We start from the raw sequence: 27,360 nt of genomic DNA on the forward strand, positions 1-27,360 counted from the left end.
GATAAAGCTTCATGGTTGTGGTTGTGTGAATGACAGTGGCCCTTATTGGCTCATAAGGATTGGCACTATTAGGAGGTGTGGCCTTGGAGGAGATGTGTCACTGGGGGTGGGCTTTGAGGTTTCAAATGTTCAAGCCAGGCCCAGTGTGTGTGTGTGTGTGTCTCTCTCTCTCTCTCTCTCTCTCTCTCTCTCTCTCTCTTCTGCCTGCTGATCCGGATGTAGAACTCCGCTACCTCTCTAGCACCATGACCTCTTGCATGCCACCATGGTTCCTACAGGGACGGCAATGGACTAATAAACCTTTGAAACTGTGAGCCAGCCCCAGTTAAATGTTTGCTTTTATAAGAGTTGCTGTGGTCACGGTGTCTTTTCACAACAATAAAACCCAAGACAGTGCTTCTCTGAGCCAGTGATTTCTTTTTCTTTTTCTTTCTTTTTTTCTTTTTTGGTTTTTCAAGACAGAGTTTCTCTATGTAACAGCCCGGGGTCTCCTGGAACTCACAGAGTTCTGCCTGTGTGCCTCCCAAGAGCCAGGATTAAAGGTGTGCACACCCCGCCCAGCTAAGGCAATGATTTCTTTAGTGGTTCATGTGAGTAGTCAATGTGGTGCTGTCCGGTTTTGCATGAGTACTGTGTAATGGGTCTTATGTTTGCAAAGATCTGAGTCCCAAACCATTGCTTGTCCCAGGAGTGTGAATAAGAGACCATAGGAAGAAGAAAACCTAAGGTGACTTTGTTAGGGAAGCAATGGAAAACTTGTAAAGGCACACACAGGGCACTAACACAGATGGTCAAAGTCTAAACACTCAGGAGGAGAGTGTAGGGTAAAAAAAGGTCATGGAAGGACTGAACCTTGAGGCTCTGACCAGTTAAGAGGTTAGGAGCAGGGAATACAGCTCACTGGCAGAGTGCCCTAAAGTGTCCATTTCTTAACTGATTTTACTTTATAAAATTTACCTAAGGGACGAAACAGAAAAAATACCCAAGGTACCAAGAGAAATACTGTTTCTACTACTAAAAACTTGGGGACAGCTTCAGCATCTGTATGTAGCAAATTAACTAAGTAACTTACATTTTCATGACACAGCATACTATTCAGCTATTAAGAGATGAGGGGCGGGGTTGGGGATTTGCTCAGTGGTAGAGCGCTTGCCTAGGAAGCCAAGGCCCTGAGGTTCGGTCCCCAGCTCTAAAAAAAAAAAAAAGAACCAAAAAAAAAAAAAAAAAAAAGAGATGAGGGAGGGTCGGTTTGTAGTTGAGTGGATAATGTGCTTGCCTAGCATGCACAGCACCGCATAAGCCAGCTGTGGTGGCACAAAATGGTGTGGGTAGAGGAGGGGAGTCAAAAGTTGCAGGTATTTCATGGTTCATGGCAAGTTTACAGCAATCTGGGCTGGCTGAGGTCCTGTGTGGAAGAAGAGCAGGAGAGAAGAGTCCTTTTGAAGGTTGCTAAGGTGGTGGGTTCTGGTCCCAGCCACCATTCCTATTCCTGTTGACTAATTGATTAGTTTTACCCTTTGAAGCCAAGTACAGACCTGTGTGGCCCTACTATATTGTGACCTTTGGGTGTGTTTGAGGCCCCTGTCACCAACTGCCAATTGGACTGGGATTGGGGCTGGCATCTGTACTGCAAACTCTTCTGTAGCTATAGCCTATCTTCTTGCCAGTGTACAAAATGTAATACTGCAGTCCAGCATGCAGGCTTGGTCTCCTGGACACAGCCAGAGGGTGAGCTTCCCTTTTCATGCTGTGGTCTTCTCCCTTACTTACTAAGCCTTTGCATCTTTGGGGAAAATGTGCTGCCTACAGCTGCTTCACCCTTTTATTATTTGTGTTTTAATAGTGCACTGAGAAAGATGGGGCTTTTCCCTGCCTTCTTTCCCCTAGTTCATTCAGCAAATAGGTGGAAACAAGCTAGTATCTGAAGAGAACCATTGGGCTCTGAGATATCTAGAAACAATGATTTCTAGATATCAATAGAGTTAATTGATTTCCTTCTCCAAGAGCTAACTTAATTTGAACCATGCTAGGAATGGAAGGATGAGGAAAGAATGAGCACCCAGTGTGTGTGGACTCTGGACTGTGGCAGTGTGGACCGGGAATGATACCTTTAGCTTAGCTCAGAGGTTCTCATCTGGTGAGTCATGACCATTGGGAACGTTTTCCCAATGGTCTTAAGAACTGAGACCCAGCGCAAAACTATGTTTATGAAGTAGCAGCGAAAATAATTAAAATTTTTATTTATTCTGTTTTATGTGCATCGGTGTTTCACTTGCTCATATGTCTGTGTGAAGATGTCAGATCTTGGAGTTACAGACAGTTCTGAGTTGCTATTTGGGTGCTAGGAATTGAACCCTGGGTCCTCTGGAAGAGCAGCTGCCAGTACTCTTAACTGCTGAGCCATTTCTCCAGCTTTGCAGTTAAAATAATGTTATGATTGGAGGTCACCACAGCATGAGGAACTGTACCAAAGGGTCGCAGTGTTGGGAAGGTTGAGCACTGCCTTAGCTGCTCAGACTAGGCTGGCTTATCGATCTGCTCCCGCCACACATTCGTTTTGTTTCACTGTTTAGCCTGATTCATAACTGCAGTCCATGTCTTCCCTTCTAGTTTTTACCTCTTACAACAAATGAGTGAGCTTTTTTTTTTTTTTTTTTTGGTCAGAGTCCCCAAATTTAGTATGCCTAAACTGAGCCATCATCTTCTTCCCTTGTCCTAGCTACCTGTTCATCCAGGATTCCATCTTCATGAAAACCAGCAGTGGGTTTTCTCTGTCTTAAAGCACAAACTGGAATGCATCTGCTGACCCTGTCCAAACTCCATTCCTCTGACTTGGACACAATCTGGTCATATAGCCTTGTTAGCCTCAAACTTGTGATCCTCCTGCCTCAGTCTCCCAAGTGAATACTGTTGCTATAGGCACAACACCTGCCATCATCTTTCTACGCTGACTTATGTACTTTGCTACTGTGCTTAGCACATGTTATTAGTAGATGCCAAAAAGCCCAGTAATCAGAATAAATAATTGTTCAGTCAAGTCAACCAGATGGCCCATTGGGCACCAGCCCAGGGCCCCAATAGCATAGGAGAGACCTTCATGTTTGCCAGGGGTTGGTGGTGCAGTGAAGCCTGGTTCTTTCCATTCACACCACCTGTGAATAGCAGCAGCTCCTTAACTACTCTACAACAAGCTTTCAGGATCCGCCAGAGTGGTCGGTCCGCTCTGTGTGCACCCGTGTGTGTGTGTGTGTGTGTGTGTGTAAAAGAGTTTAGTGTTGGGTGTCTTTCTCAATTGCTCTTCATTTTAATTTTTGAGACTTGTGTCTCTTACCGAACCTGGAGTTCATTGATTCCTCTAGGTTTGATGGACATTGACCAGCAAGCTCTGGAAGTCTGCTGTTCTCTACTTCTTTGTCCCCTCCGAATGCTGGGGTTACAGATTCATGATCCCATATTTTTGTATGATTGCTGGGGATCCAAACTCAGGATCATGATTGTACATCTTTAGGCCCAACAAAGGCAAGTAGACCTCTGTGAGTTCAAGACCAGTCTAATCTGCATAGTAAGTTTTATACCAGCCGGGACTACAGAGTAGGTCTCTGTATCAAGACAAACAAAAACCTAAGTACTAGGAGTCTATCAGAAGTGTACATCTTTGCATGTACAGTGTGGGTGTGGGCATGCTCTTATGTACATTAGGTCAGAGATTGACTCCCTACCTTATTTTTGAGACAGGGTCTCCCTGAATCTGGAGCTCATCAATTCAGCCAGTTCAGGCTGGCTAGACAGTGAGTTTCAGGGAGCTTCCTGCCTCCACCTCCCCAGAACTGGGATTATAGGCATGTGTTCCTGCACCAGCTATTTACATAGTGTTAGGAATCCAAACTTGGGTCCACTTTATGAACTGAGCCTTCTCTCCAGTCTGTAAATATATCCTGATGAGTCCCTGTATCCTAGGACCTGCGTCATGCCCTTTCCCTGTCACTGCCCCATCGGATAATTTCTGCCCTGCCTTGATCTGCCTGATTATTTTTTGTACTGAAAATGAATAAAACCAGTTTATGCTTGTAAGTCTGCCTTCTTCACCGAACATTGTTTGGGGGGGCCAGCAAGCATATTGTAGTGTAGTGCTGGAGACCTTTGTTAGCCTGCTGCAACAGTTTCCATTCTGTGAATGAACTATGCTTTATCCATATGTTCTTATAATGCAACTGCAGAGCAAACGAGCCTAAACCTTCATGGTCTAACAACCGTTTATTCTGTGGGCATGGTAGGAGCAGCATGGTAGGATTCTCAGCTGAGAATCTAAAGGTGCTATTTGGATGGTGTGAGGTTTGAATGAGACTGTCCCACCCTCTGTAGGTTCATATATTTGAATACCTGGCCCCCAGTTGGTGGAATTGTTTGTAAGGATCAGGAGGCGTGGCCTTGTTGGAGGTGTGTCTCTAGGGGGAACTTTGAAGTTTCAAAAGCCCACACAGTCCCATTTAGCTCCCTCTGCCTCTTGCTTATGGGTCAGGATCTCAGCTCTCAGCTACTTCTCCATCCCTATGCCTGCCTGCTGCCACACTCCCTGCCATGATGGTCGTGAACACTACCTCTGAAACTGTGAGCTTCAAATAAACTCTTCTATAGGGTGCCTTGGTCATGATGTCTTATCACAGCAGTAGAAGAGTAACTAAGATGGATGATTCATTCACTCACATGTCTGGCTCTCAGCAGGCTTGTGCAAGGCTTGTCAACCCATGTTCTCTGTGTGGTCTAGCTTCCTTCCAGTATGATGGCTAATTGTGAAGGCAAGGCTCTGATAAGCTGAGCAGCAGCCATATCCTTTGTATGTTGCTCTCTCGTACAGCATGACTTTTCTGCTATACTAGGTCCAAATAGTTCAAGCCCACTCAAGCCCAAGGGTGAGAGGCATAGACTCCAGCACTAAACGAGGGGTGTCAGGAGTTCTGGGAGTGTAGTATGTGAGAGTAAGAAGAGTACTGAGGACGTTGTTACACTCTGCAGCTGTTGGTAGGTATATGATTGTATTAGATGATGATGTCATTCCTCTCTGAGGCAGCCACATTAGAATCATCTAGTTAACTGGCCAACTCAAGGCCGGAGTGGCTTTCTTTAGACTTCCCTTCTTTTTAACAATGTCTTACCTGATACTATCGCCATCCTAGCCCCAAAGTTCAGTGTAGTCCCACTCCATGTCCTGGCCCTACCATAATGCATGCTGTGACGCATGCTTTTGCCTATTTTATTGTTCTGTCCCCTGTGAAGAGCTGAGGCTCTGTAAAGCAGCTCTTTCCTCCCTGTGTACTGTTTGGTGTCTTTCCCAGAGTCTGGCATGCAGTAAGCTACAGCGGAGTGGAGAAAACAGACCTAGACTGAGTGTCTGCTTGTGTACCAGAGACTTGTACATTGGAATCAGCCATACTTCAGGATATGTAAACACATGCTCTCCTGCAGCCAGGGAAGTGTTAAAGCAGGAAGCAGCTTTGGATTGCCTTCCTATGGGTTAGAAATGTAAACAAAATGGAGTCCCTTAACTGGAATAGGTGGCCCAGTGGGCAGCAGTCCCAGCCTCTCTGATGGGAGGGATTGCTGTGAAGAGGGCTAAGGGACTCTGTTTGAGTTCCTCTATTTTACATTGAGACGCAGAAGCTGTGTTGAGTCCAGTGACTGATGCATAAGCTACCGGTCATACCATTCCCACGTGTGAACTGCAGTAAGACCTCCTTTCTGTGACTTATAGGAGGAAGTGAGGCAGCTTTTTTCAGTCCTCCTGACCCTACCCCTCAGATTCTATCTTTTTGGGTAAAAGAAAGCATTTTTTTTTAAATCAAGGAAGCTGAGGAAATGGCTTCAGGGCCCACAGACACCAGAAGAGGGTTTCAGAGGCCCTGGAACTGGAATTAGAAATGGCTGTGAGCTGCCATTCAGGTGCTGGGTATCAAACCCAGGTCCTCTGGAAGAGCAGCCAGTGCTCTTAACCACTATGTCATCTCTCCAGCCCCTAAGTCTTAAAATAGTTGTGTATGTATGTGTATGTATACATATATATTTTTTAACTCTACCAATTCTTTCCTTTGTGTGTGTGTGTGTGTGTGTGTGTGTGTGTGTGTTCGGGTTCCTTGGCCTTCTTTGTTTTTAGATCTGCCACTGTATGTATATTTAGTCCATTCTTTGTGTCTGCTTTTTGATGGGTGTGGAGGGACTCTTACCTTACACTGTCTCACAGTGTGCATGTTCTCTGTTGTACCTACCATGGTCTTCCATGGTGCTGTTCTGGGTTGCCCTACAATGAGCTGTGACAAACATCCTCTGTGTCTGAGAAATAACCCAGAAGTGAGGTTTCTTGGTCATATAGACCAGTGAACTTTGTGGGACCTCTTCAAAGGACTCAGATGTTACTATGTCCCGTTTCTCCATGTTTTACTGTCTGGTAGTTTGCTTCAGATGTCTCAGCTTCACCCTAGATCTGGAGTTTTGCCGTGATATCCTCCAGAGAGTAGAGAAAAGGGCTGGGAATTTTTTTCTCTTGTAGAGTGTACTGTTTTGATCTACTTGAACTGTTCAAATGCCTTCTGTTCCTTCAGTTAATTGTAGAGATTCATTCTCCTGTCCTGAGTTTGCACCTTGTTTCTGAATCCTGTGTGGAGGCAGTAGGTACAGTGGCAGAGGGCAGAGTGGAGCATGCTCCTCTGGGCACACACTTGGCTTTTGTCTGTCTGTGCCAGTCTTGTCCATAAGCTGGAGCCAGGCAGCCAGGCCACAGGATGGGTGGCAAGAGTCCACATGCACTGAATCTGCCTGTCTCTTTCCTTCCTGCTGGGAGACAAGAAAAGCCACAGCACGACTATTTAGAAGGAAGAACACATTGTCCTAAGTTTAATGAAACATTTATGGTGAACTTATGTCTAGAGTTTGCTTCAAAATAATCTGGGGCAGGGGAAGTAGCTATGGTGAAGAGTGTAAAACTTGCCATCCAAATTCAGACACATCTAAGACTAAAGGAGAGAGCTGTTGATTACACTAGGATAACAAACTATAACCAGAATTGTCCTAGCAAACCAAGACATGTATCCTCAGGGAAGAATGAGATGGGACTGACCCTGATTTAGTCGTTCTTGAAGGTAGGTGACTAGTATTTGGAAACTCATTCTATTTTTTTTTTTTAAGATTTCCATAATAGAGATTTTTCTAAGAAGATATTTATTAGGCTGCCAAAGGAGCTATGGAGATTGTCAGGCTGGGGATTTAGCCCAATGGAGGATCATTTTCAATACATAAGGCTCTGGGTTTGATACCTATATCTTCTCCCCTCCCCCTTCCCCCTTTCTACTTCCAAAAATAGTCTTTATTGCACAGAAAATGGCTGCTGGGACCCTTGCCAGCCCATTAAGAGTAGTAAGCTTAGGTCACCTCTGCTGGCTGCAACTCTGGGCACCTCTAGAAGGGCCCTCCACCTGCTCTTGTTGACAGGAAGAGTGAGAAGCTGCAGGTTGTTCTAACCTAATGGGATTGGTTCAGCCTGCCCAGGGACCAACCGCATCAGTTCCCTTCACACACACACCACAGCCTGCTAGCGATCTGTACACAGGCACATGCGATTGTTATCTGAGGCAGGAAGCAGTCTGCAGACAGTGGGCTCTTAACTGACATTCTGCGGCGCACACACTTCCCCGTCCTACTTTAACCCTCACCCTGGTTTCAGCAGTTGCTGGAACTGAGGAGTAGACTCCCGCAGCAGGTTCCATACCCACAGTTGCTCAGCTCTGTGCAACAGTACATGGTCCTTCTTCACACAGTTCTCTGAGAACTTGGTGTAGTGCTTCTAGAAACTGACGAATCCTGAGCCCCTCCCAAGAGTCCCAAGAATCTGTGTATAAGGTATATTCACTCAAGAAACCCGACACTGAAGGCGCCACAATCACAGAATGTGTCCTGTGGCCATTTCTGTTCTCCCTAAGGGCACCCAATTATTCACCAAGAGTTTATCTTTGCTGTATATCCTTACCGTTCAATATAGAGTAAATGTGAATGGACAGACTGACCGATTAATTGCCCACCCTGTGTGGCCAGCAGTTATGTTTTCATTGGTACTTAGAGAACATAATGTACTCTGTGGGTGGAAAGATAATGCTCCAACCAACTCCTGGGTGGAGTCCCATCCTCTCTGGTGTGTGGTATAGAAGGTAGGGTCTGTGGGAGGTGTTTAGCTTTAGATAAGGTTGTTACAGTAGAGTCTTGATGGTGGAGTTGTGCTCTTAGAAGAGACAGAGTCACCAGCACCCTCTACCATGTTAGGACACAACAAGAAGGCTGTTGCCTGCAAGCCAGGAATATAACACTTCATCTGCTAGCACCTTGCATCTTGGACTTGAAAGTCAATAGAACTGTGAGAAATAAATATTTGCTCTTTAAGCTACCCAGGCCACAGTATTTAGTTATAGCAACCCAAACTGACACAATAGTCCAGATAATTTTTAGCAGGATCAAAGAATCCCAGTTACTCTGTTTTGTTTTCTTTTCTGAGACAAGGTCCCACTCTGTAGCCCTGGCTGGCCTGGAACTTGCCCCTGCCTCCAGAGCACTGCAGTAAAAGGCAGGCATCGTCAGGTTTGGGAGGTGATGCGCCCTGGTGTTGGCGTCATTTCTCCTGAGCAGAGAAAGCGTGAGAGGGCTGGTGCTGAGTCTGATCTGTTTTCCTGTTCTGTTCTGTCTGGATGCGTGCTTTTTAATTCTTGCCACACATTTCAATAAGCAGTATTTGTCAATATTTATGTTCCTGAAGCCAATCTTCTGGGAAATTGGTGTGCTGACTGGAAATGAGGAAATGTTAAAATCAATATAAAAATAGTCCTCAAGGCAAAATGTCAAAGTGGAGAAGGAGTTTGCAGTTCGTGGTCCTCATCTCATAAGCATTTATGAGGGAAAGTCCAGTACACAGGCTGCATGCGGACACAGTATTTTGTCCACTGACTTGTGCTTGTCTGTGAGGTAACGTCCTGTTACAGATTTCGAGCTATCAGGAGGAGGTCCTTGACTTTCTTAGCCTTGGCTCTGTCATTACAAGAAAGATTTATGAGGTAGCCTCTTGTTCCCACTACCATGTTGGAGTCTTCCTCCAGCCTCCTTGTTCCCATCCTCGACTTCCTCATTCTTATCCAGCAGAGTTAAGTTATCTGAGGCAGAGGGAAAACAGTCGAATACTGAGCCTTGCGTGCCTTGGTAGAGATCATGTGCTGTTTTAGGAGTCTTGGAATCGGAGGTTCTTTTTGTTTGTGCTCTACCCAAGGACTCTCTAAGAAATTCCTTTTGACTCTTTGGTCAGTACCTTAGAAAACACTAGGATGTTTCCATCTAGCTCTGGGTGACAGAAAAGCAGTAAGGCTGTGACGCTGACACTTCCTCCCTCCTCCATCCTACATTGTTGTTTCTATGTGTAGGGCCCATGCTTCAGCTGGTAATTTCTGAGAAGGGAACACGGGAGTATATGTTCTATAATCTGGGGCTATAGTGAGTGTGTCCAGCAGGGTGGAGGCCAGGACCAGTGGTATTCACAGATGTTAAGTTGCACAGTGAAAACAAATAGCTTTATTCTATATGAGCAGTCACGTGTATTTCAGAATCATGGCGATTTGCCAATAAATCCAATAGTATAGCAATCACAGCCTGGTAATATGTTCAAGCATTTTCTCTCTTGTCACTGAAAAATTCTAATCATCTAATGGTGTGGACAGTGCCTTTAGAAACCCAGAAATAAGTCCAGTATTGATTCTTGGTATTATTTTTTCTCCCTTGTCTCTCTTTAAGAAAAAAAAAAGATCTATTTATTTATTCTATATAAGTACACCAGCAACACTAGAAGAGAGCATCAGATCCCATTACAGATGGTTGAGCCACCTGTGGTTTTTGGGAACTGAACTCAGGACCTCTGGAAGAGCAGTCAGTGCTCTTAACCACTGAGCCATCTCTCCAGGCCCTCCCCCACCTCCATCCCCACCCCGTCTCTTTCTTAACTGATCTTTTCTTCTCCAAACATATTCATGCTCATTCTTTCCCGTCATTACCCCTCCCTTTGTCCCCCCTTTCCCATCTCTTCCTCTTTCCCTCTCCACCTTCCTTTCCCTTATTAAAAAAAGGAAACATGGGAGCTGGAAGACGGCTTAGAGGTGCTGACTGCACCAGGATCCCCAGGACACACATGGCATCTTTTGGGGAGGGGGAAGTTAATTGAATATTGGGATCTTTAGCTCTATCAATAAACAATCTCTATCCCGGGGAGAAGAAAGCCTGCCACAAGGTAGTTCCAAGACCAGTCTTTTCCTTGGGAGGTTTGCTAAGGATGTAAATGAGGCTCAGTTTACATAGCCAGTGCCTGGCTGCAGCACTGTGCCCCCTGAGGCTGCAGGAAATAAAGCTCTTCTCTTGTAACAGAGACCACCCACAGATCATTGGGGTGATAATTGCACCATTTACACAGAGACTAGCTTTTTACCCCCTTGCTTGGTTTTGGTTTTGGTTTTGGTTTTGGTTTGATGTTTTCAAACAAGTGTTTTCAAGAGTTATGTGTAGCTGGCTTTGGCTGTCCTAGAACTAAGTCACTCTCTAGACCAGACAGACATCAAACTCAGAAGTGTGCACCACTCCCAGTTCTGGTTTGGATTTAATTCCCTTGACTTATGTGGAACAAGTCAGGGAGCTTATCTTGAACAGTATTCTTTGGCATTGTCCAGAGACTGGAAACTCCACACTAGCAGTGATGAGGATTGTTGGGTACCAGGAGCAGAGCCGTGTCACGGTGTGTTGGCTGGAACGGGCATGGCGAGTGAGGTGAAGTAGAACACAGTACTCAGCTCAATAAGCATGTCATAGCTAGATTTATCCATCGTAATTGCCTAGCTTTTAGGTAATCCTTGGTGTCTGGGAACTAGAGGAAATCCTGGCTTGATCCTCTAGATACTGGACAATCTCCCTCTTTCAACAGATGGCCCATCCTTTAAATAAGACATCTCCAAAATGCAAGCGAAATACTCCCTTTGGAGACCTTACACATTTTATATGTGATGGTTAGGAGGCCTGTAAATTTGTCCAAGCATGATAGCGAGGTAACGGGAAATGGTAAGTCATCGTTCATCTTTGCCAGTCATTGGAGACCTGACCTCAGCTCAGGCTAAGGTTTCATTGTCCTGTACTGATCAGGCTTGGGTCACCATGTTCTTGTCCCCAGCTACCGTCCTTTCCTGCTGAGTAGCCCTTCTTCCTCCTTGAGGAAATGGGTTACAAGGAGAGACAGGAAACAGTGGCCAACCCGAGTTCCTGCGTTGGCTGGTGCTTTTCTTGGTCTTCGTGTGACTGGAATGCTGCTGTGACAGCCTGGACTTGCCATGTAGCAGGATGGGTTGGAGCTCCCAGGTACTGCTGTGTACACTGTCCCTCACTTCCAGCTGTAGTTACCATCACTGAACCTGTTCTGATTTGCAGCAAGTGAACAAGAATAACTACTGGATACGTGATTGAGTCTGTAACTTATCTAAATACACATTTCACAAGTTCATTGCATAGACATCTCAAAATTTACAACTCAAAAAATTATTGTATGGTCTGGTGTGGTGTGCGTGCCTTTAATCCCAGTACTCAGGAGGCAGAGGCAGGTGGATTTCTGAGTTCAAGGCTATCCTGGTCTACAGAGTGAGTTCCAGGATAGCCAGGGCTACATAATAATAAAGAGACCCTATCTTTAAAAAAAAAAAAAATTGTTGTATGCCACATAGTCCTCATAATTTTTCCTCCTGTGCTGAAGGCTGGTGATATTGCCTTATACAAGTGGTGACATCAGCCCATAATATAATATAGATAAAATTCATTTAAAAAATAAGTTTTATTTACATGTACACACATGCCATGGCACATACGTGGAGGTCAGAGGTCAACTTTTAGGAGTAAGTTCTCTCTCCTCCGTAGGATTTGGAACTAGAACCCAGGACATCAGGTCTGTACAGCAAGAGCTTTTACACCTTAAACCATCTCTCCAGCCTCATTTTCACTTTTCTCTTTTCTTTCTATTTTGTTTGTTAGTTTAGGTTTTCAAGACAGGATTTCTCTGTTTAGCCCTGAGTGTCCTAGAACTAGCTTGGTAGACCAGGCTAGCCTTGAAATCACAGAAATCTACCTGCCTCTGCCTTCCAAATGTTAGGATTAAAGGCCTGTGCCACTGCTGCCCAGTTTCATTTATCCATTTTCACATGAAAAATTTGTAAGTTTCCTCAAATAGGAGGATTTACCAGCAGCAAGCCCCTCCCACCTGGCGTAAGTAAGCAGTACTAGATACAGTCCATAAACCCACCGTTCATACTGCCTTGCCTTCATAGAGCACTCACAAGTTTTATATTTGGGCCTTAAAGCAATACTGGACATTGAGTATTGTCCATACAGTGCTCTAAAATACTCCTGAGCGGCTTACAGGCCACCTGGGAGGTACCTGCAAAATCTGTTTTAGGGGTTTAGTTTGTTGTTTGTTTTCCTGGCTCCTGATCAGGCTCTTTCCCTCAGTCTAGTGTAGAGTCCAGAATAGCAAATTATGTCAGGCTTGGAATATAGTCAGCTTAGAGTAGAGAATGGAGATTACTTCTGAGAGAATTGTACAGTAGATAAAAATTGGGAATCTTAACAGAAAATAACTAGACATGATATGTCAACATCTGATGCAGACGTAGCAGATGACAGAGGTGTAGATCATTACTGGTTTGTTTTGGTGTTAAAGGAAGGCATCACTGTAACCAGGCTGCCATAGAACCCAATATGTAGCCCAGGCTGGTTCTGAACTTGGAGCAATCCTACTTCAGCCTCGTAAGTGATGAGAGTATAGGAGTGGGGAGCCTCCATACTGTGCTAACTATGTACACATACGGAGGAATAGGAATACCTGAGCACACAGGATTCTGGGATAGATACGCATCTCGACTCCAGTGCCATCTATTTACTTACTTGAGCCAAGCAAGAAGCTCAGAGCACGCAGGCAGAGCCCAGAGGACAGTATACTGCCGCGGGGGTGGTGGGCTAAAGGAAGCTGTAGAGGAAGAGAGAGTCAGCTACAAGCCGTGGGAACACTAAAGGAGACACTGTATCAGTCAGGGCAGGCTCGGACTAGGCTGTGTACAGTAAACAGTCCTCTCAGGAGCTAAGCTCAGCACGCTTACTGTCTTCTGGGTTGTCGTATGCCGTGCCAGTCAAGAGCCGGGTGCTGCCCACTCGTGGCAGTTGTTACTCAGGCACCCAAGCTGACAGAAGCTTCGTCTCCCCGTTGACTGCTGTATTGTAAGTTAGCCTGGTGAATCATACACTCGGACTGACTCTTGAAATCTGCTTAGTTGTGAGAGTGGACTCAACAATTCATTGCCTAAGGAGTATTTCAAACCTACCCTTAACTTCAAGAGGAATACGCAAATTCAGTACTACTCTGCACTGAAAACCAGGAATGAGTAAGCAGTAAGAGTCAGGTCTTACCACTAGGGAAATAATGGAAGAAAGGATAGAAAACCCATCTAAAGAAAGACTTGGGCCGGTGTATGGCTCAGAGGTTAAGAGCACTACCTGCTCTTCCAGAGGTCCTGAGTTCAATCCCCCAGCAACCACATGGCGGCTCACAACCATCTGTAATGGGATCTGAGGCCCTCTTCTGGCGTGTCTGAAAAGAGTGACAGTGTACTCATATAAATAAAAATAAATAAATCTTTAAAAAGAAAGAAAGACAGACACAGACGGACAGACTCGTGCCTGCCTACTGAAAGAAAGGAAAACTGATGGGAGACACACCTGTGCGCATCCTGACAACGCTTCTGAACTCATACCAGTGAAAGGAAAAGCCTTTCCAGGTTCAAGCCAAATGAACAGATTATTTACAAAAGAAAAAGAATTAAGTTGACCCCAGATTGCCTGCTTTTTAATACCTGGAAACTAGCAGATGGTGGGATTTCTTCTGTCGATCACTAAGGGTTAAAGGAATAAAAACATCTCGTATTCAGAGGAAATGGCTTTTAACTTGTGTGAGGATTCAGTGTGCTCTACTCTTCCCCACCATCTTTGTCTTCAGTGCCTTGATGCTTTGCTCCTGTTGTTGAGGTGCATGTGTGTCCATCCCTGTGCATGTGTGAGGTCACGTGTGTATGGGTACATGTATGTGTGCATTGGGGGATACATGTGGCAGCCAGAGGTTGATGTCAGATAATTTCTTGGCTCACTTCCTCACCTCAGTTTTGAGACAGGCTCTTACTGACCATGGAGTTCACTAACTGGTTAGACTGGTTGACTGGGAAGACCCAGGAAACCTTCTGTCTCTACTTCCCCCTTGATGAGATCCTGGTGTGTACCTTCCCACCTGGCTTTTTACAAGGACTGGAATGCAGCCCTCATGCTTGCACGACATGCGCTCTACCATCCCCTAGCCCTTCCTGTTCTTCTGAAACAGCAGTGTCTCTGCTCACTGTCTCCTCTTTCCTGAAAGTCGTCTACATCTAAGTTCACCACTGCCTTCCTCTCACATTGCAGTCCACTGCCTGACCCTGTCCACTGTTCCATTATGAAAACCTCCAGCCCACCTCAAAGCTGAGAGATGTTTAGCCTATGCTCCTCAGTTACCCACTTTGTTTTAATGTAGCCACCCAAGCTTACAAGTGTCAGTGCATGTCATTCATTAGAGTTTTTATTTTCTTCCTCTTGTTTTTTTGAGACAGTATTTCATATAACCCAGGCTAGCCTCAAACTCACTATATAACAGAGAATGATCCTAAAATTCTGGTCTTCCTACCTCCACCTCCTAAGTACCACGAATATAGTAGTCATCACCACACCTGGCACAAGTTATTTTTTAATTCAGGTAAAATTTTGAAACAACAAAATCTTAAATTTGGTGTATATTTGATGCAATTTGACAGACACGTATACATGTATAACCCAAACCTTTCTCTTAATGTAGAAAATCATCACTACCCTGGAAAACACTCATGTCACCTTCTCTGCCAACCTCTGTCCCAACTCCTGTCCCCAAGAGACAACTACTATTCTGATTCTTCTCATAATCTGTTCACGTATTAACACCACACTCTGTGTCCTAGTGACCTTCACCGGGTGAGCTTTAATAGTCCCTCTTGTCACACGTGTCAGGAGTCATTAGCCACCGCCACTGAAGGATTTCTTCCATTGCTTGTTATTAATAAAGCCGTGACGTATAATTTTATAAATATCTACTTACAAACATGCTTTCACTTGGTGGACATGGGGCAGAGGAATTGCTCTGATCATAGGCTGGGGTCTGTTTTATAAAAAAACGCACCTACCTTTTCTCAACTGGGTCCCATTCGTCTTTCATGTTACAGCTGTGCCATATCCTCACCAGCATTTGGTGATGTCAGTTTTATTATTTGACATCTTAATGGACGCATATTATGGTCAGAAATTATGCACACATATGTGTGCAGGTGTGTACATGTAAAGAGATTTATTATAGGAATTAATTGACATTATCGAGGCTGAGAAATCCCATAGTCTGATGTTTACAAACTGGAAACCAGGATGGCCAGTGGTGTTTCCAGCAAACATAGTAGCATCAGTCTCAGTCTACAGCAGACTTCCAGTGTCCCATTGTGCCCAGGCACATTAAGAGCAGAAACCTCACCTCCTCCTCCTTTGTGTTGTATTCAGGCCCTCGACTAACTGTATGAGACCCATTACACTGGGGAGGGCAGTCTGCTCTGTAGACCAACCCAGCTTGGGGCCAATTTTTCTGGAAACACACTTCCAGAAACACCTAAGATTAGTATTTAGCAAAATATCTGGGGACCCCATCAGCCATTTATGTTGGCACTCAATATTCATCACACGCAAACATACAGGAGGGGGTTACTCCTGAGCTCTAGACAAGAAGTGCGGAGACCAAGTGCACAAGAGAGCTGATGAAAGAAAAGAGCATTAGAAGTCCGTGGCTTGGGGTTGGGGATTTAGCTCAGTGGTAGGCAATCACAAGGCCCTGGGTTCGGTCCCCAGCTCCGAAAAAAAGACAAAGGAAAAAAAAAAAAAAAGTCTGTGGCTTTTTTTTTTTCTTTTTTTCTTCCTTTTTCTTTTTTTCGGAGCTGGGGACCGAACCCAGGGCCTTGCGCTTCCTAGGCAAGTGCTCTACCACTAAGCTAAATCCCCAACCCCTGTCTGTGGCTTTTTTATGCCCAGAATGTTCTTCAGGAGGCATAACTCAGACTTCAGCTCATCAGTTGATATATTGAGCACTGGGTTTTGGAGAGGGAGGGGTGTGGAGAGAAAATGCATGTGTCTTTGTGTTTGAAGAAAGTGGTAACTGTATAGAAATGTTTGTCCCCTGTTTGTGATAAATCCCACGTAGTTCATGTAGCTAAGTCCTATTTTATTCCAGTAAGCATCACAGGACGTGGCAGGAAACGGGCATCTGGGAACTGGCTGGCAGAACAGAATTGGGGTGGTGCCCTTAGAGCTCCCAGCTTTCCACAGATAGGAGGCCCCAGCAGGATGTGCAGCTCCCTTCACCCTGGTGCTTCTTTTGATTCCTCCACCTTTAGGTGATCCCAAAGACAGGCAGAACTGGGGCAGCCATTAAAATAGCGCATGAGCATCAGGAGGGTGGGGAGAGAAACTGGAGCAACAAGAAGCCAGCTCTTGGTCCTGCCCAGGAAATCAGGTCTTAAAGGAGAAGGTTTCAGTTTGGGAAAATAAGAAGTACATCTGTGCCAAGCGTGGAGACTCTTGATGTAGACTGTAGAATATACAGGAGGAGGATGTCAGGAGCGCTCTGAACCAGTTATCCCCTTCTTTACTCTGGTGCAGCCATCACCATTACCTTGCCTCATGAAGATGCTTTTTTGTTTGTTTGTTTGTTTGTTTGTTTGTTTGGGCTGTCCTGGACTTGATTTGTATGAATATGCTTTTTAATTCACATGACTCAGTAAGATTTCTTGAGGTCATTCTTGGTTCCCTGCCAGTGGTCCTAACCTAACATTGTGGGCCCCCTCTACCTAGCACAGGGCAGACTTCCTTAAATGCCAAAGGATTCTCGATTAAACAGTGCACTGTAGAAAGGAGGCTGCTGGACTCTGGAAGACCAGTGTGCCCTTCGTTTTTTTTTTTTTTTGTTTTTTTTTTTTTTTTTTTTTTTGGCTTAGGAAGGAGAAGAGAACGGAAATGATTGGGTCTTTTGTCCTCTGTTGACTACCCTTTTTTAAAAGATTTACCTAATTTATGAGTATACTGTAGCTGTCTGCAGACACACCAGAAGAAGGCATCAGATTCCATTACAGATGGTTGTGAGCCACCATGTGATTGCTGGGAATTGAACTGAACCTGTAAAGAGCAGTCAGTTCTCTTAACCACTGCTGAGCCACCAAACACAGAATCAGGCCAGAGCACATTAATGTACTCCTTCCTCATTTGAGACATTAACAGATCAGGTCAAGGGACTGGCTCCGTAAGCCATAACCTCTGCCTCAGTGTGCTGACAGGAGACAGGTTGCTTAGCCAGCTAGCTGTAACTAGTGGTAGTCAGAAGTGTTGAGGAAAGAAGTGGGAGAAGTTCCGGGAGCTTGGGCTGCCCCCACCTCCAGAATGGCGGAGCATCTTGAGGAGACCACCTGTGATTTTTTTCTCTTGGAGGAAAATAAAGCTTTTTGCGGTGCTGAGGCCTCTGAGAAGGTGTGAGAAAGTCATGTAGCCTGGCCACCTTGGCAGACCTCTGGTTTGCAAGACTGATTTCCATTCGGCACAGACTTACTTCCAAAATGGGATAAGGATTTTCAAGAAGTTTTAACCTTCAGATAGTTCATAAATATCAGTATTTGTCATCCCATAGGGCTGTTGGTGCTGAATCAAGACTGGACAGATACAAGAAAAGATTGGGGCAGTAAAGAGGTAGGACCCATCTTGCTCACTGGATGGCCTTTCAGGGAAGAAGGTAGGGACAGCAGCCTTCCCCTTAGCTCCCCATTTCTTTCTGTCCCTCTTACTTTTGCCTTTATTTTAATTTGAAAGGTAATAAGCAAACTCAGCATCTTATAACCAGTGCTGTGGGCGGGCGCCATGCCAAGAGGACTGTGCTGCGTTCTGGATTCTGATTTTCTACATTAACAAAATTCCTAGAAAAAAGGACCATCCATGTTTAGGAATTATCTAGAACCATGAGTGTGGGCAGTGCAGAAAATCTGAAGTGACTTGAAGACCCGTACCTGTGTCGTGCTTGCTGCTGAACGCTTCCCCTCGCTTGTCAGCCAGCGGGTACAGCAGCGTGCTGACTCCAGGTCAGACTGGCTGAGTGGCAACTGACTCTTTCTGGAGCTGTTAATGTTGAACAAGTTACTCGAGCTTTTCGCTGTGTTTCTGTGAAATAGTTAATATAATTCCTGCCTATTGATAGTTCCTACTCTGTATTATAAAGAGAAGCCATGGAAAACATTGTAGCTGTCTATAGAAATGACTCAGTAAGTACAAAATACTGTTTACCCATTATCATGTTGCAAGTGGAGACCTGTTTCCACATTGGCAGTTTGGAAAGTACCAGTGCCCTTCTTGGTCTGCAAGTCTATCTTCTTAGTTCTCTCCTTCCTTCCTCCTCACTCACTGCGGTAGGTCTCATGATGTTGTCATCTCATTCAGTCTTTGCAAACGTGCAATGAATTCCTCCATTTTTTTTCCAGCAATAAAACTCAGGGCCAGGGAGGAATATAATATTAGCCAAGGCCTCGAGTCTAGAAAACCCCATCATGTTGTCCTTCTCTGCTTATGTAAGAGTGGTTCCTAATGACTTTGTGGGCTGTGTATCTTAAGTTAAAGCAATAGCACAGAGAGCACAGACCCTGCTTCAGTTAAAACATGGCTCTTCCTGCCACAGTGCATTTAGTCTATCAGAGGCATTATTTTCCAACTTAGCTCTTTCTCAAAATCCCATGGCCAACTTTTTCTTCCTCAATGGAAAGTACTTTAGACTGAGACCTAAGAAGACCTGGTGTAGTCCCGGTTTGTGACCTCACACTGCTCTAAGGCCTTCCTGGGGCCTGCTCCTCCTTCAGTATGATGAAGAGATTCTAAACCCAAGAATCTCAGCCTTTTGTCCCCTAGGATTTAAATGTCTAGTGCCATTTAGACCTTGCTGAGTGGCCAGGTTACCAGTATCTCAGTGGTAATGTGACTGTTTCTTCACTGAGTATCTCACACTGGAAGACAGGACTGTCATTGTACTCTTTCAGGAGATGCTAGGGAAATGCTCAGCATGGGAAGCGTAGGCTTGTTCTAGTAACAGATGACTTGAATTCCTCCATGTATATGCCAGGCTAGGGCTGGGGACCTGTGTGGTCCTTCATGCCACTGTGGCCCCAGCCCTCAGCCTACATACACACAGGAGCTAACTTAGGGAGTATAGCAGACAGGTGTTCTCTAAGACATTTAAATTCTTAAGAAACCTTGCTCCTTTGAGTTGGAAACTACAGAAAATCTTTTGTAAATACACAAGGACTTAGGTTAGAAATGGAGAATGTCTTTATTCTGAGACTCAGAGTTGTTCCTCATCTCCCCACTGTACAGGACACTGCACATTTAGAAGCTGGCTTTAAAAAATAAGCAGCCTGGGTCAACCAGGACATTAAGGACCACACACCCCATTCTTCTGTCTTCTGGTGTTCTATGGACTTGTAACCATGCAGAGGTCAGGTATTGGTCCTATTTCTAAGGCCTTAGGCAAGATGTAGATGCTGAGAAGTTTTAAGGAAATGGACAGGCGTGGGGTGGGGATAGGAGTTATGCCACGGAATCCACTTCAACTGTTGTTAGCTGTTTAGTCTTGTAGCATTATTGATACTGGCTGTGGTGGCACATGTCTTTAATCCCAGCACTCAGAGGCAGAGGTGAGCAGATCTCTGTATCTCTGTGAGTTTGAAGTTACCCTGGTATACACAGCAAGTATACCGATGGCCAATGCTACACAGAGAGATCCTTTTCTGTATTATCATTGAGAAAAAGATTTGAAGAGTCCAAGCAGATGTCCTATGTGACTTGTTTCCTGTGTGTGCCACTTTACCCCAATCAGAGCTTTCCATACAGATCAGCAAGGCATCACGTGAGGGACATTGGGGGTGGGGGTGCGCTCCTCTGTCTTCAGGCTCACAACTGGTTATTTGAATGTTTGGCCTTTTATCTCTTTCTTTAAAAATGTTGCAGGATAGGCAGAGGTAGGCAGATCTGTGAGTTCGAGGCCAACCTAATCTACATAGCAAGTTCCAGATGAGCCAGGGCTACACAGTGAGATGACCCAGGGCAGGGAGTAGGCTGAGGAGAGAGGACTAGGCGGCTCAGTAGCACTGCTGCTCTTGCACAGCATCCAGCTATGATTCCCACATGGTGGCTCACAACCATCAGTAACTCCAGTCCAGGGAACCTGATGCCCCTTCTGACTTCTGGGAGAACCAGGCATGTGTGTGCCACACATACATATATGGGGACCAGGCATAAATTAAAAATAATGGGGAGGTTTAGCTCAGTGGTAGAGCGCTTGGCAAGCACAAGGCATGGAAAAAAAAAAAAAAAAAAGGTTTAAAAAATAAATATTCTGAAAACAAATAGAAGTGAAATCTGCACCACTAGTTAGATGCAGCATGGCACATCCAGGCCAGGTAGAGTCATTGTCACCAAAGAAAGAAGCTGATAAACACAAATGGATACAGACAAATCAATAACTTTTCAAAGTTGTTGGATCTGTGATAGAATTTGCATGCAAAGAATTGATCTCTTTGAAACTGTTCAATAATACAAAATGGAAAATATTGAAATATTAATTCATCTATCTTATCAATCTTATCACTGGGCATGTTGTTCATCAGTACATTACCCTGCTTGGGTGGGGGGAACTCTGTGTGCGTGCATGCGTGTGTGTGTGTGTGTGTGTGTGTGTGTGTGTTAACTTTCCACCGGATGGCCCTAGCCTTTAATCTCAGCACTCAGGAAGCAGAGACAGGTGGATCTCTGTGAGTTTGAGGCCAGCCTAGTCTATAAAGCAAGTTCCAGGACAGCCAGGGCTGTTGTTCAGAAAACGCTGTCTTGAAAACACTAAAACAAAAGAAGTTAGCTTCGCTTAATTGCATTAACTCAGAAGATCCTCCACCAGAACTTAGCAATACTGTTACTCTGCTGAGGAAGCCCTTTGATGTGTAACAGGCCAGGTTGCCCTGGGAATAGTATGGCAGATTATGACAGCCTGTGTCTGCCCAGCATTGGAAACCACTGATTTACTTAGCAGCATTTAGGAGCCTTCTGGAGATCCCCACACCCCACACCACCCTCCCCCTGCTCACTATATACTTCTTAAAGGACAGAGCTGACTTCGTTTCAAAGGGCGCAAAGGATGAAGTTGCTACCTAAGTAGGGAGGTGAGGAGACAAGGGATGGAGGAGCAGTTGTCAGTAATGACTCTTCCCTTGGGAGGGACCAAAAGGTGCTAAGCTCTGATACTTAAATATTATTCAGCTGCCTTGGCTTGCTATGTCCTAGTCTTGTCTACTAGACCCCATTGAAAGTCAAGTCAGCAACTCTGGTAAATGGTGTGTGGCAGAGTGCCCTCTTGAAAGCTGACGGCTTGGAGAAAGGTAAAGTCTCAATGAGAGAAGGACAAATTGATCTCTGCCCTGTCGACATTGTCACTGTCCCGAGCGCTGATTCCACACAGCATCATGGTTGAGAGTGTCTACATTGACTGTGGATATATCGATGGATTTGGAGAAAATAGTTCATGCTGTTTCCTCTCTTTTAGGTTTCAAGTGCCCCATTTGTTCCAAGTCTGTGGCTTCCGATGAGATGGAAATGCACTTTATAATGTGTCTGAGCAAACCTCGCCTGTCCTACAATGGTAAGGGTTATCTGTCTTGTCTGCTTCCTGATGTCAAGATGAGTTGGACAGCTGGGGGCATAGCCTCCAGGTGAGGGGGTCTCTGTGTTGTTTTCTTTTAGCAGCACTGTATGTGTGGTGGTGAGAAACCTTCTGTTTTGAGAGCCTTGGTTATAAGTTGGGGTGGCTGAGGCGACGCCAGAGAAGGCAATCCTGGGCCAGAGCTACTCTGATGAGAAGGCTCTTGGCTGCTCAATGCCTTCAATGGCCTTTGGTTGGGAGACATGGCCATTCTTTCCCCTACTGATGCCCCTGACCGTGGTAGGTTCCAAGACAAATGGACTCACTCTAAGAGCCATCAAGAGGGGCCTAGACAGAATATCATCTCTGTGGGCAAGGAAAGCCATGGTGCTGGTGGTACTTAGAGGGAACTGAGGGCCCGACCGTTTCCTGTTCACTTTGCAGCTCAGGTGAACACACCTGGTTAAGCAGTAAGCACCTATGTGACACAGTTCAAAGGAATAAATTCCATCCATAGATTACTTTGGAGATCAGCACTAGGAGGGTCTGCATGTTCCACCATGGCTTCCTACTTAGAACTGTGTTGGAATTGAGTCTGAGCTGGACAGTGGTGGAGCACAACTTTAATCCAGCACTCAGGAGTCAGAGGCTGGTGGATGGATCTCTGTGAGTTCAAGGCCAGCCTGGTCTACAGAGTGAGCTCCAGGACAGAGGATACACAGAGAAACTTTGTCTTGAAAAAAAACAAAAACAAAAACAAAAAAAGAGAGGGGGTGGGGATTGAGTTTGAATCTAGCAGGAATGGAATCACAGCGTCTGGGGGATTCTGTGACACTTGACACTCCAGCATGTTTCTGGGGATAAAGCTGAGTGCCAGATCTGTCTGGTGTGTTAAAGATAAGTTTCTGGAGTTTAGAGGTCAGAGGTCAATCTTCCTTTGCTGCTCACCGACTATAACTTAGACAAGTTGTTTAGCCTGATACAGCCTCGGTTTTCTGGCCCATAAATGAGGAGAGCGATCTTTGCACACAAGACCCTCTGGTACAGAGCTTCACACATGAAGGAATTTAGGAAATTACAGCTGCCATGGAAAAGCAGGGCTCCCCAAGGAGAGTCCGACTTGATGCTGCCATTCCTCCGCTCTTCATTCCTGTGTCTGCCTGCTCTCCTGACAGTGATTGCCAGGGAACTCTGTGCCAAGGAACAGCAACAGGGGATCAGAAGAAAGACTCAGCCCCAGTGAGCAGGCGCCGTCTTAGGTCAAGGCAGAGCAAGCCTAGGAGCAGTGTGCTTGCTCTGAGAGTCCAAGGAGCTCTCCTCCACCAGAGACAGCCTTGATCAGCGTCAGCCTAGGGAGGGTTCATGACTTCCAGGCAACCCTGAAAAATAAATCAGACACGTGTAAGCCGCTGACTCTCTGAAAAAGCATCCTACCACAGGTTGGATGAGTAGATCTGACGTAAATTCTTAGATGTTTTCGATTTTGGAGTTTTTCAACATTTTGAATGTTTGAATGTTTTGAACATTTGTATAGGTATAAACAGTCAAACATCTTGTCTTAGTCAGGGTTTCTATTCCTGCACAAACATCACGACCAAGAAGCAAGTTGGGGAGGAAAGGGTTTATTCAGCTTACACTTCCATATTGCCGCTCATCACCAAAGGAAGTCAGGACTGGAACTCAAGCAGGTCAGGAAGCAGGAGCTGAGGCAGAGGCCATGGAGGGGTGCTGCTTACTGGCTTGCTTCCCCTGGCTTGCTCAGGTTGTTTCCTTATAGAACCCAAGATTACCAGCCAGGGACGGCACCACATACAATATAGCCTGGGTCCTTCCCCCTTTGATCACTAACTAAGAAAATGCCTTACAGCTGGGTCTCATGTAGGCATTTCCACAACTGAGGCTCCTTTTTCTGTGATAACTCCAGCTTGTGTCAAGTTGACACACAAAACTAGCCAGTACACATCTCTAATGTGAAAAAATCTAGAATCTAAAATTTTTTTAATATCATGTCCATAGTCAAAATGTCAAGGGCTAGAGATGTGGCTTAGTGGTAGAGTACTTGCTTACCATGCATAAGACCCTGGATTCCATTCTAGCACCTCCCACTCTATATTTTATATTTGGGGTACTAGAATAGAATCCAGAGCCTTGTAAAATATAGTATAAAATAAAATATATTTTATAGATTTGAGATCTTTCCAACAAGATTTGTGTTCTTATATCTCTTATTTGCCTGGCTGAAGAGTCCCAGCAGCAGGAGGGCTGTGTCTGTCTGTCCTGGACCATGTGGCCTGAAGACCTCTGCATGTGCCAGGCTATGGCCCTGTCTTTTCTCCCAGTGATCCCTTTCTTCCCCAGCAGACAGTCTTTTCCCTGTGACCGCTGTCCTTCTGGACCTGTTGTCCCTGCTGCAGCTAGCCTTTCCCTGCTCAGCTCTGTCCCTGTCTCTGCCGGGACTGTGGCAGGAGAGGTCCTGTGTCTCCTAGTTCACTGCAGTCATGGCTTCAAGTCCTGCATTTACTTCTGTCCCACATGTGTTGAGACCTTATGAAGACTGTTTTGTCCTGTAGGTTGCTGGCGAGAGCTCTCTGTAGACACTGCCATTGCTGTTATAGCACAAAGAAGCTTCAGAGGGGGCTTGGCCTGAGAGAACTTGGCTTTCAGAGTCACTGGGAAGAATTTTGTAATAATGTTTATGGCAGACAAAGTGCTGTGAGAACCACCCGAAACAAAGTCACTTCAGATGCTGTCTAAATTAGGGTTTCTGTTGCTGTTAGGAGACCCCGTGACCACACCAAGGAGAAGATCTACATCTGGATTAGTAGACAGCTGGAAGAGAATGAATCACACTGCCCCCAACAAGTCCATACCTCCTAATGGTGCCACTCCCTATGACTTATGGGGGCCATTTTTATTCAAAGTAACACATTCCACTCCAGGTCCCCCTTCAGCTTGTATCCATATCATAAAGCAATATGCATTTAGTGGAACTTCAAAAGTCCCCATCGTCTATCACACTGGTTAAAAGTCCAAGTTTAGTCTCTTCTGAGACTCATGCAGGCTCTTTTAACTGTAATCCCCTATAAAATCAAAATCAAAAAGCAGATCATATATTTTCAACATGAAATGGCACATTACCATTCTAAAAAGTAGCATGGTGAGGAATGGCTGGACCAAAGCAAAACAGGAAGCCAGCTGGGCAAACGCCAAATTCTGCATCTCCACATCTGATGTCAGAGCGCTCTTGACATCTCCAACTCCTTTCAGCTTTGTTGACTGCAACAAACTTCTTTGTCCTGGGCTGGTTCCGGGAGTCTCCAAGGTAACCCAGGCTTCACCTTCACAGCTCCACACTGTGGCCTCTCTAGGCCTCCATCAGGGACACCCCTGACACATGTCTGGCTTCAGTGGCTTTCTTTAGTAACCACCTTCTTCTATCCGTGACTCTAAAACCAGAACCACGTGACTGAAATTGCCAGGTTCTGCAGCTTGCTGGAGCTGGAACATGGCTCCCTCGTTCAATTACATCTTCAGCTTTCTGTTCTCCATGGTTTCCTAAACTGCTTAAGCCTGGCTGTCCTGGACTGGCTCTTAGACCCGGGTGGCCTTGAATTTACCAGAGGCCTTGAAGCCGGCCTCTGCCCTCTGAGTCCTGGGATTCAAGGGAGCACCACCACTCCTAGACCTAAGCTGTTGTTTAGGTGGGTGGGGTCTCGCCCTGAGGTCTCCTCCCTTTATTTCATTTAATGTCAGGCGTTCCTTCAATCTGTTTGTCACCTTGAGCACAGGATTTTCCTGGTGCCCTTTTCTCCTTGAACTCTGTATTTTGTATGTTTTCCTTGCTGGACTTGCTCCTTTTCATTATAGATCAACAGTGAACACTGGTACCACACAGTAGTCAGTACTAGGCTGTACTGAAATGTCTTCTTTTTTTTTTTCTTTCTTTTTTTTTTTTTTTTTTTTTTTCCAGAGCTGGGGACCCGAACCCAGGGCCTTGCGCTTGCCCTAGGCAAGCGCTCTACCACTGAGCTAAATCCCCAACCCCCTGAAATGTCTTCTGCCAATGAAACCAACCCCAGACTCTTCCACCTACCCTCAGGCGGACTGTTTGGATAAAAGCAGAAAGCAGCCACACTCTTGCCAAAATATCACAAAAATGGCCAGTTCAAATCACCCTTAGCACCACTGTCTTCCGTGTTCCTACTAGGACTGCCCATTAAGCCCTCTTACAACGTTCAACCGTTTTTCTAACCCAAAGTCCACATGCCTCCTAACAAAAGCATGGTCAGGCCTGTCTCCCAGTGCTGACTAACTTCTGTCTAAGTTGAGGCTTCTATTGCTGTGAGGAGACATGGACCACAGCAAGTCCTGTGAGGGAGAACACCTCACTGGGTCCAGCTCACAGCTCAGAGGTTCAGTTTGTTATCGTGGCAGGAAGCATGGCAGCACACAGGCAGACGTGGTGCTGGAGAGAAAGTGAGAGTTCTACATCTGGACCTGTAGGCCACAGGAAGGAACGGAGTCACTTCCTCCAACAAGGCCACACTTCCTAGTAGTACCACTCCCTCTGGACCTATGGGGGCCATTTTTATTCAAAGCACCACATGTGCTAATGTGGGGATGGAAGGTAAGAATCTCTACCTCCTTTCCCAGAGAGCCCAGGTTCTCTTTATCCTCACTTGAGTTGATGTCTGTCTCACCAGCAACCTGGAGAAAGCCCCTTAGAGTGATGGTTTTCATCCTTCCTAATGCTGCAACCCTTTAACACAGTCCATGTGTGCTGACCCCAGTCTTATCTTTGTTGCTAGTGCATAGCTCCTATTTTGCTAATTGTTAATTATAATATAAATACTGGGTATGCAAGAAGGTCTCAGTCGACCCCTGTGAAAGAGTCGTTTGACTCCAAAGGGGTCGTGACCCATAGGTTAGAGGAAGAGCAGGTTGGCCATCTAAGGCAGAACCACTGTGGCTCTCCCTCTGCTCCTTGCTTTTTCTTCATCCTTTACATGAAAAGCCACTTCTCCCACAGACTTCACCTCTAGCCCTGTGAGTAGTTTATTCTAAAGAGAAGAAGGGGCTTCAGCTCCCTCCTCCTCCTCCTCCTCCTCCTCCTCCTTCTTCCTCCTCCTTCCTCTTCATCCTCTTCATCCTCCTCCTCCTCCTTTTTTCTGAAGACACTAGTGGTAAGAGGACAGTGTTTGCTATCTAGGTTTGTATGTGGCTTGAATTCCTTAGAACATGTATTGAGGGGTTGGGGATTTAGCTCAGTGGTAGAGCGCTTGCCTAGCAAATGCAAGGCCCTGGGTTCGGTCCTCAGCTCCAAAAATTAATTAATTAATTAATTAATTAATTAATAATTAAATAAATGTCTTGAATTCAAACAGAATGGAAGCTCTTGGGTCCTTAGCCAAACCTCTGGCCTGGTAACGTGCTCGGCCCAGTTTATTATCACCCCA

The 27,360-nt window shown here is 45.4% G+C and overlaps 1 protein-coding gene across 4 annotated transcripts in view; it reads left to right on the top strand.

The window, feature by feature from the left end:
* Znrf1 (zinc and ring finger 1) overlaps positions 1-27,360 on the top strand; it is an 86,177-nt gene that overhangs the window by 51,253 nt on the left and 7,564 nt on the right. For 3 of the 4 annotated variants that reach the window (XM_032887993.1, XM_032887996.1, XM_032887994.1), the window contains exons 2-3: positions 17,867-17,968; positions 21,809-21,904. In XM_032887993.1, coding sequence (XP_032743884.1) covers positions 17,867-17,968; positions 21,809-21,904 — 198 coding nt within the window. The remainder of the gene's footprint in view (positions 1-17,866; positions 17,969-21,808; positions 21,905-27,360) is intronic. The other variant, XM_032887997.1, reaches the window with a different exon arrangement.

This window comes from Rattus rattus, chromosome 17, assembly GCF_011064425.1.
Source record: "Rattus rattus isolate New Zealand chromosome 17, Rrattus_CSIRO_v1, whole genome shotgun sequence".
In the NCBI taxonomy this organism is placed as follows: domain Eukaryota; kingdom Metazoa; phylum Chordata; class Mammalia; order Rodentia; family Muridae; genus Rattus; species Rattus rattus.